At 33.4% G+C, this 18,851-nt stretch overlaps 1 protein-coding gene across 1 annotated transcript in view; it reads right to left on the bottom strand.

The window, feature by feature from the left end:
• Positions 1 to 18,851, bottom strand: part of DPY19L2 (dpy-19 like 2) — a gene marked incomplete at its 5' end in the record, with an annotated part of 61,825 nt that overhangs the window by 40,890 nt on the left and 2,084 nt on the right. The window contains 6 exons of the mRNA XM_081079317.1: positions 881 to 938; positions 3,611 to 3,704; positions 5,914 to 6,034; positions 13,264 to 13,401; positions 15,720 to 15,807; positions 17,100 to 17,124. Of these exons, the coding sequence (XP_080935443.1) occupies positions 881 to 938; positions 3,611 to 3,704; positions 5,914 to 6,034; positions 13,264 to 13,401; positions 15,720 to 15,807; positions 17,100 to 17,124 (524 nt within the window). The remainder of the gene's footprint in view (positions 1 to 880; positions 939 to 3,610; positions 3,705 to 5,913; positions 6,035 to 13,263; positions 13,402 to 15,719; positions 15,808 to 17,099; positions 17,125 to 18,851) is intronic.

The raw sequence follows: 18,851 nt of genomic DNA, 5'->3' as shown, positions 1-18,851 counted from the left end.
GGTGAATGAGAATGTATTTGCTTTAAGTTAATATATTTAAGATATTCATGTATAATTTTTATGATTCCTTTGTATAAAAGATTTTTTTTTAAATTAAGCTATCAACCTTTCACAAGAGTAATGAATAAAGATTCCACCCGATAAGCTGCACCATAAAATATTACACATTTTGCTTCCAAAAACCAGCAGTCAGATTCTGTCCCTTTCCACTGCCATTATCATAGCATTAACACAGAGTCTGGCACATGCTACAAACTTCGTATTTTGTTGGATGAATTTATCCTACTCTAAATACTCCTAAGTTTCTATGAGCTCTTTTTAGTAGGTTAATTTCTATTTTGGGATGAATTAGTAAGTTAATTTCTATTTTGATTCAGCATCTGTGTTCCTGCAAAGGCAGTGTGATGTAACAGAAAGAAATGAGACTTTGGAGCCAGGTGGCTATAGACTGGGAAACCCCGCTTCACGGTGCAGTGAATGTCGTTTTGGGTCAGTAAGTTAACCTCTCTCAATTTCTTATATCTTCTACTGTGAAGAGAAAAACCACCTCCCACAAAACTTTGGTAGGTGTACGTGAGATAATGTACTGAGAGTGCCTGAACTCAGCAAGGACAGCATTTCCTTGTTCCTACCAAATACGCGTATGTCTGTGGATATATACACTAAAAATCAGGCAAGATATTCGTGTAATAAATTCTAATTATTATGTAAAATGTGGATCAACATGATTAAAATATCAACTTACTCATGTAATACAAGCTTCTTTAAAATACTGAGAACTACTATGCAATATGCAATTATATATGGCTTTGATGAATATATTTCCTTGTTCCTATACAGCCCTTTCTAGTTCTTAAAAATTATTTTCTAGAAAACAAACCTCTCCATGGTTGAAAAAGTAGCATAATACTGTAATTAGACCTCCAAGTTGAGTTCCACTGTAAAAAGAAAAAGTACACAATCATAATTCATACAAAATAATTTGTCACAAAATTATCTTAGAATGTAAAATCATATATAAAATGTCATAGTACTAAACCATACAAAGCAACAGTAAAAATTATAAAAGTACTCATGGAGCTGATGTTTTAATCTGAAATATACAAGCATACAAAATATGCTTTATACTTTACATATAGAGTAATCCGAATTTTATAATTTATTATATTTAAAATATTTTCTAAATAAAATATATAAGATGCGAACATAAGATAATATTTAACAAATAGGCCTGCACTTCAGAGTCTACACTGCTGTCTTTGAATATTTGGAATGGAAGTAAACGTGTGTCTTTTGAACTTGGCTTTCAGTGACTAAGAGACCAAGACAAGAGTCTAACAGTTTCATTTAGCAGTAACTTTGAACGTCTAAATTACTGCAAATATTCATCTCTTGAGGCCCAAAGCAACAACAAAGTAGAATACAAAATCACACGAAGGATAATGATCAGAGGTTAAGAACCATTTCTTAAAGTTGCCTTTTCTTTGTATGTTGTTCATCACTTGTATCCACAGCTTGACATTTGGAAGACAATAAACATTGATTGAATGATTGGAGAAGGAAGGAATGAGTTCAAAAGAAAAGAAAAGCAAGCAGATGAAAGCTAAAGGGAAGTGATTATAAAATTTTCACTGAAGGAAATTCAAAGCATGCACTTGGAAAAGTAAGAAATTGAGAGAAAGAATGTGTGAGAAGCAAGAACAAATACTGCATATAGAAACTAGGAACATGTGGATAAATTAAAGTAAGATTTGACAACATGAATAGTAAAATGAAAACAAAAAATTGTGACTTGAGTGCTGCGGAGGGTGACAGGAGTGCCCGACTATGGTAATAAGTATAAGACCCCCAGGGCTGTGTGAAGCAAAGTGTTCTTTAACATTTTATTGTTAACAACCAAAAGAATAGAAACTGAGTATCTACTTTCCAAGATAATGCCAGTCAGGGAGGTTGGCTAGAGTAAGAAATACAAAATATCCCCACAAATTCCTATTTCTTTTGTTTCTCATATGCTGTATCCAACGCCCTGACAGTTTTAGGGAACTTTTACAGCCAACATTTGTTACATCTACACATCCCTCTTATAGACTGAGGCTTACTGATGGCATTTGACATTCCAAAACTATGTAACCAATTTAGAGAAGAGATCGATCACTCGATCGATCACTCGATCGATCACTCGGGTTGCTCTACCAACAAAAAGCATTAATTTTAAAAAGTTTTAGTCCTGTGTAACATTGTTCCATATTTTAAAAAAGCATAAGAAATACGAACTACTTTCAAAACAGAACATTGTAAAGCCTCCCAGCATAATCTTAACGTAATCCTTTTTCCCTCCAAATCTTCTGATGAGCTTAAATATATTTTTCCTATATGACATACAGATAGAGAAGTACATAAAAATTTCTAGACAGTTTATGGAACAATTATAAAGTGAACAACATCCTTGTAACCAGCATATTCACTGAAACAGAAAACTGATCGCACCCTGAGTCCTCACTTGCCTTCCCTTGATTTCTGTGATTAATAAGGTGAATAAGGTGAATAAGATTTCTGTGATTAATATTGATATGAGTATCATACTATCATTTGCTTTTATCTGTTTTTTCAATTCATACAATGGAATTATTCAGTGTTTCTTTTTATTTTGTGCCTGCCTTCATTCATTCAGACACTGTAAGATTCGTTCATGTTGATGTGTGTGTAACTATAGCTCATTCATTCACATTGCTGTACAGCACACAACTATATTAATAAACTACAGTGAGTGCATTCCTCTGAACCACACAGGTTTGAACTCCACGGGTCCACCTACAGGTGGATTTTTTTTTTCAATAAATACTGCAAACGTATTTTCTCTTCCTATGATTCTTTTAAATAACATTTTATTTTCTCTGGTGTACTTTGTTGTAAGAATATAGTATATAATACATATAACATACAAAATGTGTATTGAGCAACTGTTTATGTTATTGGTAAGGCTTCCTGTTAACAGTAAGCTCCTTGCTCAGATTTGGGGGAGACAAAAGTTGTATGTGGATTTTCGACTGTGTGTGGGCTTGGCGCCTCTACCCCCTGCATTGTTCAAGGGTACACGATCGTCATAGCTAACTTCAACCTATGACTGAGATTGGCTACACTGCTATCTCAAACAAAACTGTAGTTTTATTATCAAGAAAGATAGGCTATCAAATATACATTAAGTGTCTGCCACAAGTAATATTCATTTTCTTTCACTGATTTCTTAATGTCACACGTACAGAGACTAAAATTAGAAATAATCTGCTACTAATGGCAACCAAACACCCCCTCTGTTACAATAATTTTATAACAATGACCTAGAGGTATTTTCATTAAAGCCTTTGTTAAGGAAACTTAATTAGCTAAAAAAATATCCCCACAAGGGTAAAAGAAGACCTCAAAGATACTATTTTAGTGACAGCTCTAATTTCCAGTTGTACGATATTAAATAAGCTTCTGAAATATATAAAACAAATCCACAAACTTTCCTATTATTAATCAATTAATCCCATTAATTATCCTTTTCATACAATCAACAAACGTCAGCCAGTCTTTATAAACCCACTGAAAGATCTTTTAATAGTCTTACCTCAGATATGAACCATATACGAAGAACAATCCCATCATTATTCCATTTAAAATAAAAATCACACCAACATAAAAGCAAGCAGGGTCTCCCAATCCTTTAAAGAGACAGATTATTCAGTATTTAATGAATAAATGACTATGAAGCAATTGGACGGAATTATCTCAGTGCTTTGTAATCAAGAGCTCATGAATTTGTTGAAAGCATTTGCTTTTCAGATTGCTACTCTGCTAAGTAGTTACATTAGTATTTTCCCCTTATATGAAATATTATTAGTTACATTCAAACTGTATATTTTATGGTGGTTACATTTATACTTCCCCCAGTTAAGTATCATTATGCTGTAATCATTAGTTGGTGCTTCATTTTATTGAGGATGCTGTTGTTCAGTATCTAGAACTGTCTTTAGAGTCACTTGATAAATTACAAGAAAAACTCCATTACATTACTTTTCTCTTTTGCCGACTCTAGGATGAGTAAAACATGGCTCTTGTACTCAACGATCAGATTTAGTCCATATGAGATAATCTAGTTATTAGTCCACTATTATGTATAGCCAGAACCTTAATACTAAATAAATCCCAAGACTACATATTTATATATAATATTAACACATAGCCTACTAGATGCTTTACAATCTTCATCTCACATAACTCTCAGAACAAATCTATGCGATTAGTTGGTGTCAAAATATTTCTTTAATCGTTGAGAAAACAGAACATAGAAAATTAAAGTAACCTGCCCCAAATTATTTAGTTCTTTAGCTATAAACGTTATTGGTGGAGTCAAGAACTGAAGGCTGGCCTTTCTGATCTTTTGACTTCTCTGACGATTTCTTTCCAGTCTGTCCTAATAACTTCTCTTCCTTTACAACGTTCTTTCAATGTGGGATCACCTCAGGCTCTGTTATATGCCCCCTTCTTTTCTCAATCTGTATATTCTCAAGGAAATTCTTCCACTTCCATGGCTCCATTATCATCTACACACGGATGACTCCAAGTCTATATTCAGCCCAGAACTTTCTCCTTATTCCTATATGTATTCATGCAGGTAGTCACTTGACACCTCCATTTTGAGCTCTCTCAAGTATCTGAAACTAACGTAGCAATTCAAACGTGCTACTTTTAAATATTTCTTTACCATTCAAAGAAACCGGGTTACTTAAGACAGAAACCAGTGTTACATGTCTTCACCCTCCTTCCCCTCTCCCATCAACCAATTACCGAATCTTATCAATTCTGCTTTCAAAATGTCGCTCAAATCCGGGCATTTCCCAGTCGTCTTTCCTGCAGTCACTTGCTGAGAGCACAACAGTCTCCCACCTGGCCTCACTGAATCCACTTTTGTTCTTTACTTCTATCTTTCCCATATAACTGCCAACATAATGTTTTAAAATGCAAATCTGTCAAAATGCTTCAGTGAATAAGGCACAAAATCCTTAATCGGGAACATCTGACCCCTGCTTACATTCCCAACACCCTTTCACACCATTTTTTCTTTGTCTTTCTGCTCTGGCCTTCTTTCAGTTCTTTCCTGCCTCAGGAATTTTGAATATGTTGGTCCCTGTTCTTGAAACACTTCTACTCCTAACTTAAGCAAACTTACTTTCTTATTTGTAATCTCCATCTCAGTTACAACCACTAAGATCTTTCTTAAATGTAAACTCCAGGAAGGTAAGGCCCCACGTCTACCTGGTTCGCCTTGGGGTCCTAAGGGCCAACACTAACCTATCACTTAGTGGCAACTTAATAAGTATCATATATGTACATGTATGAGGAGATTTTTTTTCACCTCTCAGAAAAGGTTATACCTTCTAAGTTGACTGAGTTATTACAGTCTGTCATTTCATGAGGCATTTTCTCCATTCCTTTATTTTGCACAAAAAAAAGTCTAATTATGTTTCAAATATCTTCTACCAATGCTATTTTAGATGTTATAAAGATCACCTGAGCGAATCAGTAAAAATCAGTCAGGGAAATATGGAAATATGGATTTAGTATATATTCTGAGAGCTGAAGGTTACTGTGAACAAGTCTATAAAGATTATTTATAAAACATACTAAGTAGCCACATGTGGGTACATTGGGATATATTAATACTCAAACTTTAAATTAATACTCATATTAGCAAGTGCATAGCCTTCTCAGAAAATTATTTTAAAAGTAAACACTCTTTTAGGTGAATTAGTCATAGAGTGTTTTAAAAGAGTGAATCACTAGTTTATAATAATTCTTAAGTCATAATATTATGAGATGTTTATGTAAACATTAGTGACAACACAGCAGCATTTGAGGAAGAAAACATGCCTTCACAGCTTTGAACTTCATTTAGAGGTTCCACTCTGGTGACATTCCAGCAGGTCTTAGTTTCTATCCCAAATAAATTCATTATTCCCATAAATGTACGATACCAGAAGGCTATAATCACCTACAAGAGATAAAAAAAAAAAGAGATAGTGGAGGAAAATACATTACCTTCATAATAATCATTTTTCAAAGTACCATTTCATGATGGTTGCCTTTTACATTATAAACTTTGACAAATGTATTTAAATCATTTCACTTCGGAAACAGTCATTTTAAAATTATACATATACACATTATCAACAAAAGTTGTGTATTACTGAGTAATGAACATCTATAATAATTTAGTTGTGATCAACATCTCTGTAATATACTCTTGTAATCAACTCTGTAATATAAATAAGAGTAGCTGCAAAGTCAAGTAGAAAAGTATATATTAAAACATGATGATGATTAATAACAAAATATAAAAATTTACAGAAATATTTCATTTAGGTCCTTGAATTTATTTTCTTCATAGTCTAAAAAATACAAAACCAATTGCATATGGAATAATAGTTCCTGTGCCCATTAAAACTCTGACCAAGCAGATTTAATGTAACCAGTTCTTCCCAATCTGCAGTACACTTAAAAAATAGTTTAAAGATAAGGGAAAAGAACAACAACAGAAAAATTATAAACAAAATTCTTATGCCTGAGAGATTTAAAAAACAATTTTATATATTTTGGAAAATAATGCAAGACCATTGAGAAAAAAAGTTAAAAATTAAAGAGTTCAACATAAAAATAAAAACTACATAGAGCTAACTACTTTAATATGTTGGTGATCATACTTCTAGTCTCTCCTTAGGCATATAAAAGCACATAACTAAAGTTATTCAATATTATATTATATATTACATAATATCAATGTATCATATATCACTAAAAAAGATCATAAACATCTTCTATATCTCAAAAGTATAGATTTATTATTTTATAACTTAATTTTATAAAACTGACATTCTGCTAAAATTTATAATTTTTATGCTTGTGTGAAGAAACAGACAATCTGAATAGGACTATGTCTAGTAAACAAATTTAATCAATAATTAACATTCCAAACAAGGCCCAGATGGGGTTACTGGTGAATTCTACCACATATTTAAGGAAGAAAGTATACTGATCCTCTAGAATCTCTTCTGGAAGATACAGCAAAGGGAATACTTATGAACTCATTTGTTGAGGCCAACATTACCCTAATGCCAGACTAGACAAAAATATTGCACAAAAAGTAAATCACGGAACTGGAATTTGAAAGTAAAAACACAACACCATTTACATTAGCACCCTCAAAAATGAAATACTTAGGTATAAATCTAAAAAAAAATATGTTCAAGAACTATATAAGGAAAAGTACAAAATTCTGATGAAAGAAATTATAGAACTAAATAAGTGGAGAAATATCCTACGTTCATAGATAGGAAGATTCAGTATTTACAAAATGTCAGTTCAATTTGATCTACAGACTTAACACAGTCCCATTCAAAGTCCCACCAACATATATGTGGATATGGGAAAACTGATTCTAAAGTTTATACGGAGAGGTGAAAGACTCAAAATAGCCAACAGAGTACTAAAGGAGAAGAACACAGTTACAGGACACAGCTACCCAACTTTAAGACTTTCAATAAAGCTACAGTAATCAAAACAGTGTGGTATCAGTGAAAGAACAGAACAAAAAAAAAATCAATGGAACAGAACAGAGAGGCCAGAAATAGACCCATTTAAATGTAATCACCTGATTGGACAAGGGAGCAAAGGCAATAAATGGAGCAAAAGTAGTGTTTTCAACAAATGGTGCTTGAATAACTAAACATACACATGTAAAAAATCAACCCAGACTCAGATCTTACAGCCCTCGCAATAGTTAACTCAAAATGGGTCACAGACCTAAACATAAATTACAAAACTATAAAACCCCTCGGATATAACAGAAGAAAATCTGGGTGACTATGGATTTGACAATGACTTTTTAGATACAACGCCACAGGTACAATTCATAAAAACAAACAAAAACCCAATAGATACGATGCACTGCATTAAAATTAAAATTTCTGATTTGCAAAAGATAATGTCAAGAGAATGAAATACAAGCCATAGACTAGAAAAAAATATTTGTGAAAGACATACCTAATAGTGGACTGTATCTAAAACATACAAGGAACGTTTCAAACTCAGCAATAAGAAAGCAAACAACTAGATTAAAAAAAAAAAAATGGGCCAAAGACCTGAAGAGACACCTCACCAAAGATAAACAGATGGCAAATAAACATATGGAAATATGCCCCATATCACGTCACCTGGGAAATGTAAACTAAAACAACAATGAAATATCACTACATACCTAATAGAATGACAAAATCCAGAACACTGACAGCACCAAATGATAGCCAGGATGCGGAGCATCAGGAACTCTTATTCATCTGGTGGGAATGCAAAATGGTTTAACAACGTTGGTAGACACTTTGGCTATTTCTTACAAAACTGGACATGTTGCTACCATACAGTCAAGCTATCATGCTCCTTTGTAGTTACCCAAGTGAAATGAAAACTTATGTCCAGACAAAAAGCTGTATGTACATGGATGTTTATAGCAGCTTTTTCATAATGGCCAAAACTTGGAAGCAACTGAGATGTCCTTCTGTAGGTGATGGATAAACAAACTGTGGTCCATCCAGACAATGGAATATTACTCAGCACTAAAAAGAAATGAGCTCTCAAGCCATAAAAAGACATAAAGGAACCTTAAATTTCACCTTGCTAAGTGAAAGAAGGCAATCTGAAAAGGCTATATATTATTTCAGCTACATGACATTATAGAAAAGGTTCAACTATAGCGATAGTAAGGAGACCAATGATTGCCAGGAGTTAGGAGGGAGGGAGGGATAAACAGGCAGAGCACAGAGTATTTTTAAGAAAACTATTATGTATGATACTGTAATGACAGTCATATGCCATCACACATTTGTCCAAACCCATAGAATACACCACCAAGTCACAACCCTAATCCAAACTATGGAATTTGGGTGATGATGATGACTCAATGTATATCATCAATTATAACAAGTATACCACTGGTGGGAGATGCTAATGGTGAGGGAGGTTGTACATGAATGGGGGTAGGAGGAATATAGGAAATCTCTGCACCTTCCACTCAATTTTCCTGAAGTTAAAACTGCTCTAAAAATAAAATATATAAAAAATAAAGTAAAACATTAAAATTTGTGGGCCAGAGATAAGGCAGTGCTGAGAGGGAAATGTATAGCAGTAAAATTAATGTATTAGAAAAGAGGGTAAATATCAATAATCTAAGCTCCCAAGTAGGAACCTAGAAAAAGAGCAAAATAAACCCAAAGCAGGGAAAATAATAAGGAACAAAATAATGAGGAGCAGAAATAAGTGACACTGAAAACAAAAAAGCAATAGAGAAAACCAATGAAAAAAGAAGAGCTGGTTCTTTGAAAAGTTCAATAAAATTGACAATCCTAAAGCATAACTGAGAAGGAAAACAGAAATGACACAAATTACTTGTATCAAGAATGAAAGGAACTATCACTACAGAATTTTCATACGTGAAAAGGATCAAGGAATACTATGAATAACTACACACTTAAATTTGACAATTTAGATAACATGGACCTTAAAAAACAAAAGCTATCACATTTCACCCAACATAAAACAGATTTGAATAGTGCATGCTCTCTCTTTCTGTCACACACACACACACACACACACACACACACACACACACACATATTATTAAGAAAATCAAATTCAAATGTAAAAATCCTCCAAACAGCAATCTCCATGACCATACCCAAATGTTTTCATTGGAGAATTCTACCAAATGCTTAAAAAAATAGTTAAAATCAATTCTATAAAATCTTTTCCAGAAAAAACAGGAGAAAGAACACTTCCCCACTCATTACCTGAAGCTAGTATTACCATACTAAAGCCAGAAAAAAAGAAAGTACCAAAAAATTAAACTACAAATTAGTATCTCTTATGAAGACAGAGAGACATAAAAAGCCCTAACAAAATATTAGCAAGTATTTCAGCGATATGTAAAAATAATTATATGCCATGACTAAGTGGGGTTTATTCCAGGGAAATAAGGCTATTTCAAGATTAAAAATGAATCAAGGCAATCCATCATATTAACAGGATGAAAAAGAAAAAAACTTATAAACATATCAATTGGTCCAGAAAAAGCATTAGAAACAATTCCATACCTATTGTGATGACAACTTTCAGGAAAAAAACAGGAAGAGAAGAACTTCTTCAACTTCATAAAGATCACGTATAAAAAACTTACAGGTAACATTATTCTTCATCGTTAAAGACTGAATCCATTCTCCCTAAGACTAAGAACAAGGCGTGGATATCCACATTCACCAGTCTTAATAAACAGTGCTGAAAGTTCTAGCCAGGGCAATAAATAAGGAAATAAAAACAAACAGATTGAAAAGAAATAAAACTGTCCCCTTTTCCATTTGACACGACTATATATGTAGATAATTCCAACAAATCTACGAAACAAACAAAAAACCCTCCTAGAACTAATAAGAGTGCAGGATAAGAAGATAAACATACAAAAATCAATTGTATTTCTATCTACTAACAATGAACATGTAGACATCAATATTGAAAATACAATCCCCTTTATCATCATTCAAAAATCATAAAATACTTAGATGTGTATCTAACAAAACATGTACAAGACTTGTATACTGAAAACTATACAATGCTAATGAAAGGAACCAAAGAAGAATTAGATAAATGGGAAGGAGACATACCATGTTCGTGAATTAGAAGACTCCGTAGTAAAGAGGTCAGTTCTCCTCAAATTTAACTACATGTTTAATGAAATTCTTATCAAAATCTCAATGAAATTTTGTAGATATGGAAAAGATTGTTAAACATATATATATATGTATATATATATATATATATATATATATATATATATATACATTAAAATGCAAAGTAATTCACTGAACCAATTTTGAAAAAGAATGAAGTGGGAGGAATCAGATTACCTAATCTAAAACGTATTATATAAATTCACTAATCAAGACTATATGGTATTGGAAGAGGGATAGACACATAAATCAATGGAAGAGAGCAGAGAACACAGAAATTGACTCATAGATATATGTCCAACTTATTTTCACAAAGGTACAAAACAACTGGACATCCATAGGTGAAAAATAGAAACCTTGACTTAAGTCTCATGTCTCACATTATACAAAAAAATTAACTCAAAATGAAATAGATCACAGATTTACATGTAGCACATAGAACTCTTAAAAATTTTTAGAAAAACACAAACACAGGAAACCTTCAGTATCTAGGGCTACTCAAAGAATTCTTAGACCTGGCACCAAAAGTTTGATCCATAAGGAGAAAAATTGATAAACTTAATCAAAACTTTAAAATTAAAATGAAAACCAAGCAAGCATATCTAAATTTATGGGATACAGATATAGCAGTGCTTAGAGAAGAATTTATGGGATAAAATGCTTCTTCTAGAAAGAAAATTTTAAATCAAGTAGGTAATCACCTACCTTGAAAACCTAGCAAGAAATAATCAAAGTACACCCAAAGAATGTAGAAGAAAAAAATAATAAATATGAGGGAAATAATCAATGTTATAGAGAATAGAAAAACAACAGAGAAAGATCAATGAAATCAAAATCTAGCTTTTTTGTAAATAGCAATACAGTGAATTAAAATTTTATCCACACTAATAAAGAAAAATAATGAAAATACACAAACTACCAATGTTACATACGAAAAACAAGCATTTTTACAGACAAAAGAATATTAGATTATGAACAATTTTATATCAATAAATTCAACTTTTAGATAACATTCTTTGAAAAATACAAATTACGAAACCTGACTAAAAAAAAGAAAGAAACAGAAAATCTGAATGGCCCTATAGCTAATAATGAGATGGAATTTGTAAATAAAATCCATCCCACAAAGAAAACTCCCGGCAGGTCCTGGTAGCTTCATTAGTGAATTCTTGCAAACATTTAAGAAATAAATAATAATATTACAGATTCAGGGTCCACACAGAAAAACTAACAGTATTTCTGTATGTTAACAATCAGAAATCAAAAAAAGTTTTAAATATCATTTATAGTACCTGCCATCCAAAACCCAAAATAATTAGGTATTTTATAAAATACATTCAGTACCTTTATGATTGTCTATGTCCAATAAAATAAAACCTATTAGAATAAGTGAGTTCAGCACGGTTACAGGACACAAGATCAATAAACAAAAAAAAATCAATTGCATGAATTAAAGAAAAAATACATATACATACAAAAAATTCAAAAATATGTTTAGAAAAAGTTGTAAATTGATATATTTAATATGAGAGCATTTATGTGGATTTACAAGAACACATACAACAATCCTTGAAAACAAGGATTAGATGGATACACATAAAATTAATGATAATGATACTTGTGGGAATGGGAAAGGAGCAAACTGGAATGGGAAGCAGAACGGAGATGACTTTAACTGCAAATTTAATGCTTTAATTATCTTAAATATCTCAAGCAAAAATGTCAAAAGAGTAGCATTTATTTATTCTAAGTGGTTGATCACACACATGTACATGTTATTCTTTAAGTTTCTGTGATTTTACACATTTCAAAATCAAAATATTTTTTAAAGCTATACAATATAAAACTAAAAAAATCAATAATTTGATCAATAATCTGCTGAATTCTGAGATAACTCAAAAGTAGTGCCCACCACAATGTCAAATTAGTATCTATCCTAAGAGTTCACAAATTGAATTTACCAATCTTTTTGCTGTTTTTTTCAATTTCTAGAATTTGCAGACTACCATAAAATACATACTTTCTTAGGCTAAGGAATGGAAGATACTCATTGATTTCTGGCTCTGTGACTAAACCAAGCTTCCTTTTTTTAAGTAACTGCAAGGTCACCGTGCTGCTCATCACTTTCACTGTCCCTTTGTGGGGTCAGTACGCCCACCCACATGGTGTTCATTTAGGACTCTTCTGGGCTCTTCTTGTTTGGCTTCTCTATTACACCGGTCATTACTTCCGTACCCAGTTCTATTTTCTGAGCTCATGTGAGCATAGTTTTGGAGGGCTTTAAATTTGGGAGAACACATGATACTCGGCTTCTCTGTAAGGACACATACTAGTATAATCACTAAACCTTATAGGTTCCCTCCTTTTTATAACATCATGGTGTTTACTTACTATTTTTATCTGATAAAAAAGAATCACTCTACAAATATTTACCCGAAATTTTCCTCACCTCTGGATAAAGATGGAAGCGTTTCACTGTGTTTATCACAAGGGGATACTCAGTGAGCCTGTCATTCATTATCATCCACAGTCCTTCCAAAAATGAAGGTGCTTCGATAATGGTCTTGAAGTAGGAATAATAAAGTCCCTTTAAAAAGGCACAAATGGTCATGTAAGTAAAATGCAAAAACATTTATTTTTATAATGCCTTTTAGAATAATTTCTTCAGAGAAAAAGGAAAAGATGAATCATAAGACTTCCTAAGTTCTTCTTGCTACTACTGCATTCTTGGACTTAAAAGGCATACATTTCAGGTTATTGCTGTACTATTCTTTCGTATTTTTTGTAGGTTTGCAAAAGAGTTGGAGCGGTAATTAAATGTTTTAAGGAACTTTTCTAACCACACCTTAAAATATAGATACAATATATTTTTAATTCTACCGAGCTAATTTTACCCCCACTCTGTATGAATTCTGGCCTAAACAAAGATGCCTTCACGTCCTGGTACAACTCTGTATAGAGAAAATTACTTCTGTTTTTCCCAGCTTTTTAAGAAATAACATATAATAATCACAATCATCACAGGATGGAACTTCATACTTTCACCGTACTTCCTAGCTCCATCCTCCAGTTCTACCTAAAGTCAATGCTTACCGAATGGCTACTGACTGCTGATCAGGACACAAGAACTGTGTCCTGAAAAGGGGATTAGCTTGGTGTATTACTCCGGCACAGGAAACAATGGCTTTATAAGGCTAGGGAAAGTTCTATGAGTTAAAATTCAACGATTAACAAAAGCATGTTGTTTCCTATCATTTCCCTCATCGATTTCCTGCTTTCCTTCCTAAGAACTGAAACCAAATAAAGGGCTACCTTGTTTGTAATACACTCTCTCCAAAAAACATTAAAAAATAATCTCCAGCTCTACACTCATCCCTGCCTCATACAACAGCTTTATTGTTCGCTAGATGAAGCAACAGTAGTGGCGACTACACTGAAGATGTGAGTTAGCCAACATCTGACACAGCATCTCCTCATAGTTTGGATTGGTAAAACGTGAGTTCGCAGAAGGATTTATCCCTTCTGCTATGAGGGCAACAAGGCAATGCTACAATGACAGGACATCTAATACGTGTTAAGTCAATATTTACAGAAATACAAAATGTACAAATAAGATTTTATTAATGGCAGCTATTGTTTTTGTGCCAGGTGTTGTGCTATACACTTCGTTCATTATCTTCCTTCCTTTTCAATGAAACCCTGTGGGGCTGGCATTATTTCTAGTTAGCAGATGAGACTCCTGAGAATCAGAGGGTAACTGACCGGCCGTCACACGAGGAAGCGCACACAGACCGCTACCTGAGTCCAATGAGCCTTCATCACAGCCCAGACTCTGTCACAGCTACACCACTTAGTAATATTTTATATCCTCTCTTTGGAAATAATACCTATAAAATATTAAAAATCTGAACGCCATGCAAATGCTAACAGATCCAATTCTTCAAAGCTTTAAGGGGGCTATAAAGGTGAGATTAAAAAAAAAAGTGGCTGAGAATAGGCAAATTTACAGAGACAGAAAGTAGACTAGGTGTTACGAGGGGCTGGGGGAAGGGAAAGGGAAGCATAGTTAAAAGGCACGATTTTGGTTTGGGATAATAGAAAAGTTCTGGAGACGGGTGGTGGGGATGATTACACAATGATGTGAGCGCATTTGATGCCACAGAACTGTACACTTAAAAATAATTGAACTGTAAGTTTTGCTATTTTTAGATTTTCAAATATATATTTAGCTCTTAAAATTTAATGTAGCCACAATTCAAAATAAAACAAAACAAAAAGGCAGTGGCTACAGAGTCATGAGAGCCAGTTTCAGTTCTCCATTTGACCCCTCACTAATGGATCAGATGTGTGGTCCTGGTCTCACTTAATTACAAAATTCTGCAATTCTGGCCTTTGTTATCCCATTTAATTCTCATAGTAACTATGTAAAATATGTATGACAGATGGCATTATCTCTATTTTATAGATTACGCAGCAAAACAGTGGAAAATTTATTAAAGAAATCATCAAAAGTTGCCTCTTAAAAAATGATCTAAAAAAAAAAAAATTCAAAGAGCCAGGTAAAATACGAAGTCTTCCAACTCTAACCTAAGAGAAAGCAAATTCTGATAACATTTGATACCCCTACATTACTTCTTAAATGTTCTTTGTTCTCCTCTTCTTCAGGTATTATAATTGATCGCTATTATCTTAAAAGGACGTCTGTATTAGGAAAGGAGGAGAGATAATAAGATAAGTAAAAGGAAAGAATCTTAAAACACTTTCTATTTGAGTAATAAGCCTAGGTTACAACTTGAGAAACAGTGCAGTTCACCAAAAATTCATTTCAGTTCCTGATAAATTTCTACTTTATAGCCTTACTATTATTAAACTACAAATTAATTCATTAAAAAAAAAGAACCTAACCATTTCAGTGCGAAAAGTCATCTCCCGTTCCAAAGATGAGAGGTGAGAAAAATGACGATCATTTTCAAAAAGTGTTACTAAATGTATCCTAGAAAAAAAAATGAAGTACCATATTATAAAAATAAGAACATGTTTCAAAACTTAATACTAAAATAACAAAGCTATAAACAAAGTATGAAAATCGTAAAGAGTGAAAAGAATGAATTTTTGTAACACTAAGAAAACTTTATAATCTGCCTACTAACTTGTATATTTTTAGTCATTTATAATCTAGTGTGGCACACAGCTGAAATTCCTTAATTCCAGGTCTCTAAATCAGAACAGAGGTAATTTTGGTTTGGTTGTTTGTTAAGTTTCTAATGTACCAAATTTGGGAAATGCCTCTGTAATTACTGAAAAGCATTTGGAATAGAATTTTAAATAAAACTACTTTATATTAAAGCAATTTTTAAATAACTAAAATTCCTTATAAGGGATCAGCTTTCAAGTGCCAAAGAACAGAGGACTGTACTTGAAGATATTTTATTAGTGCAACTCAGGAAAACAGCTGTAGGCAGTGAAAATAGGAGCACGCGTGATAAGCAAAATTAGTTCTAGTGAGCACTTCTGCTTTTCTCAATTCATGCAATAGATGCTTTCCAATGAAGTAGAAAATAAAGCAAAATTCCATCTCTCAACCCTGTCTTCCACTCACCTTCATTTACATGTAAGACATATGCCAGGATACCAATAGCTGTAGGAAATATTTCTTACCATTAGAGCCTTCGTTCTAACATCAAAATCTCCCTGCAGACTATATAGCCAGAAAAGCACTGTCCCAACAGGATGTGGGGCAGACCCCATTCTTCCCAAAAACAGAAATCCCTGAGCTCAGGTAGAAATGAAAGAGGAAAAATAGTATTATCTTACATTCAGTTTCTACAAATAGATCACTTGCTTAAAATTGGGTGCAAGTGCATTAAATGCACTTCATTTCTACCTAATTTCCAATGGGCAGGTGTTACTAAAACTTTATCTCTAAGCCTCTGCCCACTAACAAACCATCATTGCTGTAAAATAAAGGAGATTTTTAGATGAAACAAACATGCAAAGTACACTAGAAAAGCTAGATATGTAAGAAACATAGTGGTGAATCCTTTGGTACAGCAAAAATATTTTAATGCGTAAGTTACTATTCCCCTAATGCATCCATTTTGTAAATGCTGCTTCACGTAGGAGGTTTTTAAAAAAGTAATCTACAGTATATGTGTAAACTGACCCAGATACACTTACAGGTGTTCTATACACATAACAAGCAGTTATGGTTTTATGGCATGTCACCAGTGATGGCAATTTTTATTTCAAATATTTTTATTTATTTCAAACTGAAACTAATCTTACCAGTGCAAAAGTCCCAAAAAGGCAGCTGGAAAAAGAGAAGAAAAAAAAAGAAAAGAAAGAAGTCATTAAAATCTGCTTTATCATAATGATTAAAATATACCTTTAAAACAACGATTTCAAATGCATTCCTTTATATGTCAAGAGCGCACACACAAGCAAGAAGGCTAGTTAATCCTATATAAGCACAGGGAAAAGTCCATAAGGACATAAATTGTGAATAGGGCTGACCTCTGCAGGGGGGATTTGAGGGGCCAAGGAAGAGACTTGGGGGACTTTGTCTCATTTATGTAATTTGCAAACAAGTGATGAACTTACTGATGACTTTGACCTTTTTTGTGATTTGTCAGAGATTATTCTCTCTTGTTACCTAGTATTCTCTATTTCTTTCCGTAAAAATTTAAAAAGAAGCGCATACATACAGGATGATCAGCTCAATCCTTTCAGAACAGGGGCCAACAGGCACCTCTCTAGAGCACTTTCCCTCGTGCCCATCAGAACGTGGTTTAATGCAGGACTTGCTTCCTCAGCAGCACATCTGAAATCCCCTTTGGGCAATTCCGACCTTTATGGAACCTTCAGAGCTCCCAGACTACTGTCCTGGTAGACTCATCTGGAGTCCCTGGGTCACCCTCCTAAGAATAAGGCTTTATCAGGGAGCTGACACAGGTCAAACAGTGACACTGCTGTGGGGATGGGCTTTTCCAGGAGCTACACACGGTCTGTCCCCCTCCGGTGTCTGGGACTCTGCTTATTTTCAAAGATACAGTGGAGCTGAGGAGAGGGGATGGGAGGAGGCCAAGTTAAAAAAGCACCACATTTATTATGAACAATAATGAATGTCAACTATAATTTAATATATATAGTCATGGGATGTGGAGTACAGCGTAGGGAATAGTCATTGGAATTGAAACATTTACATATGATGTAGGAGGGGTAGTAGATTGGGGCAGGGGAGTTATCACTTTCTGAGGGGTGTAAATGTCTATTACATTGTTTTGTACACCTGAAACTAATTTTAAAAATAAACCCACAAACCATTCTTACAGAGTTTCAGTAGCTTTTCTTGAACAAATGCTCTTTAGATTGATGTAAACCTTTGGTTAATTTCCAAAGACTTGAAAAAGTTAATTCTGATAATTTTCCAAATATTTCTGTTACTGTCCAGAGCGAATTTACTTAGCTATTCCTAATGTCCTGTCTCTCCTCTAAGACTTTACAACAGTATTTTTTATGGTTGTCACAAATATATTTGGCAAGTCATTTTGCACACCATTAACCTCTTAAAAATTCAAAAAATTACTCAATTTGGCTAACAAAATAAGTGCAAATCAATGAATAATAATAACAACAAAAACACGGCAATGTTGAAGACTCCCAGCCATCCTTCACCAGGTCTTCTTCCATATTCCTGACCGTTCTGGGTTCATTCCTACCATTCTTCAGTACTTCTTATTTTACTTGTTTTACACCTTGATCAGCAAACCACAGTCTGTTTTGTACCGTCCACTAGCTAAAGATGGTTGTTACATTTTTTAGGTTGTAAAAATAAGGAAATTAAAGGTTGTGAAAATAAGGGAAAAGAATAGGCAATGGAGACTGTAGGTGGCCTGTGAAGTCCAAAGTATTTACTAGCTTGCTCTTTACAGAAAAAAAAATATATATATATATATACATATGTATATGTATATATATATGTGTATTCACTACATATTTAACGTTGATAAGTAATATATTCTGAACCACTTTGAAATT

This window comes from Rhinolophus hipposideros (genome assembly GCF_964194185.1).
Source record: "Rhinolophus hipposideros genome assembly, chromosome: 18".
NCBI classification, from domain to species: domain Eukaryota; kingdom Metazoa; phylum Chordata; class Mammalia; order Chiroptera; family Rhinolophidae; genus Rhinolophus; species Rhinolophus hipposideros.
Note: the sequence above shows the minus strand (reverse complement) of the source record. Positions and strands in the feature narration are given on the sequence as shown.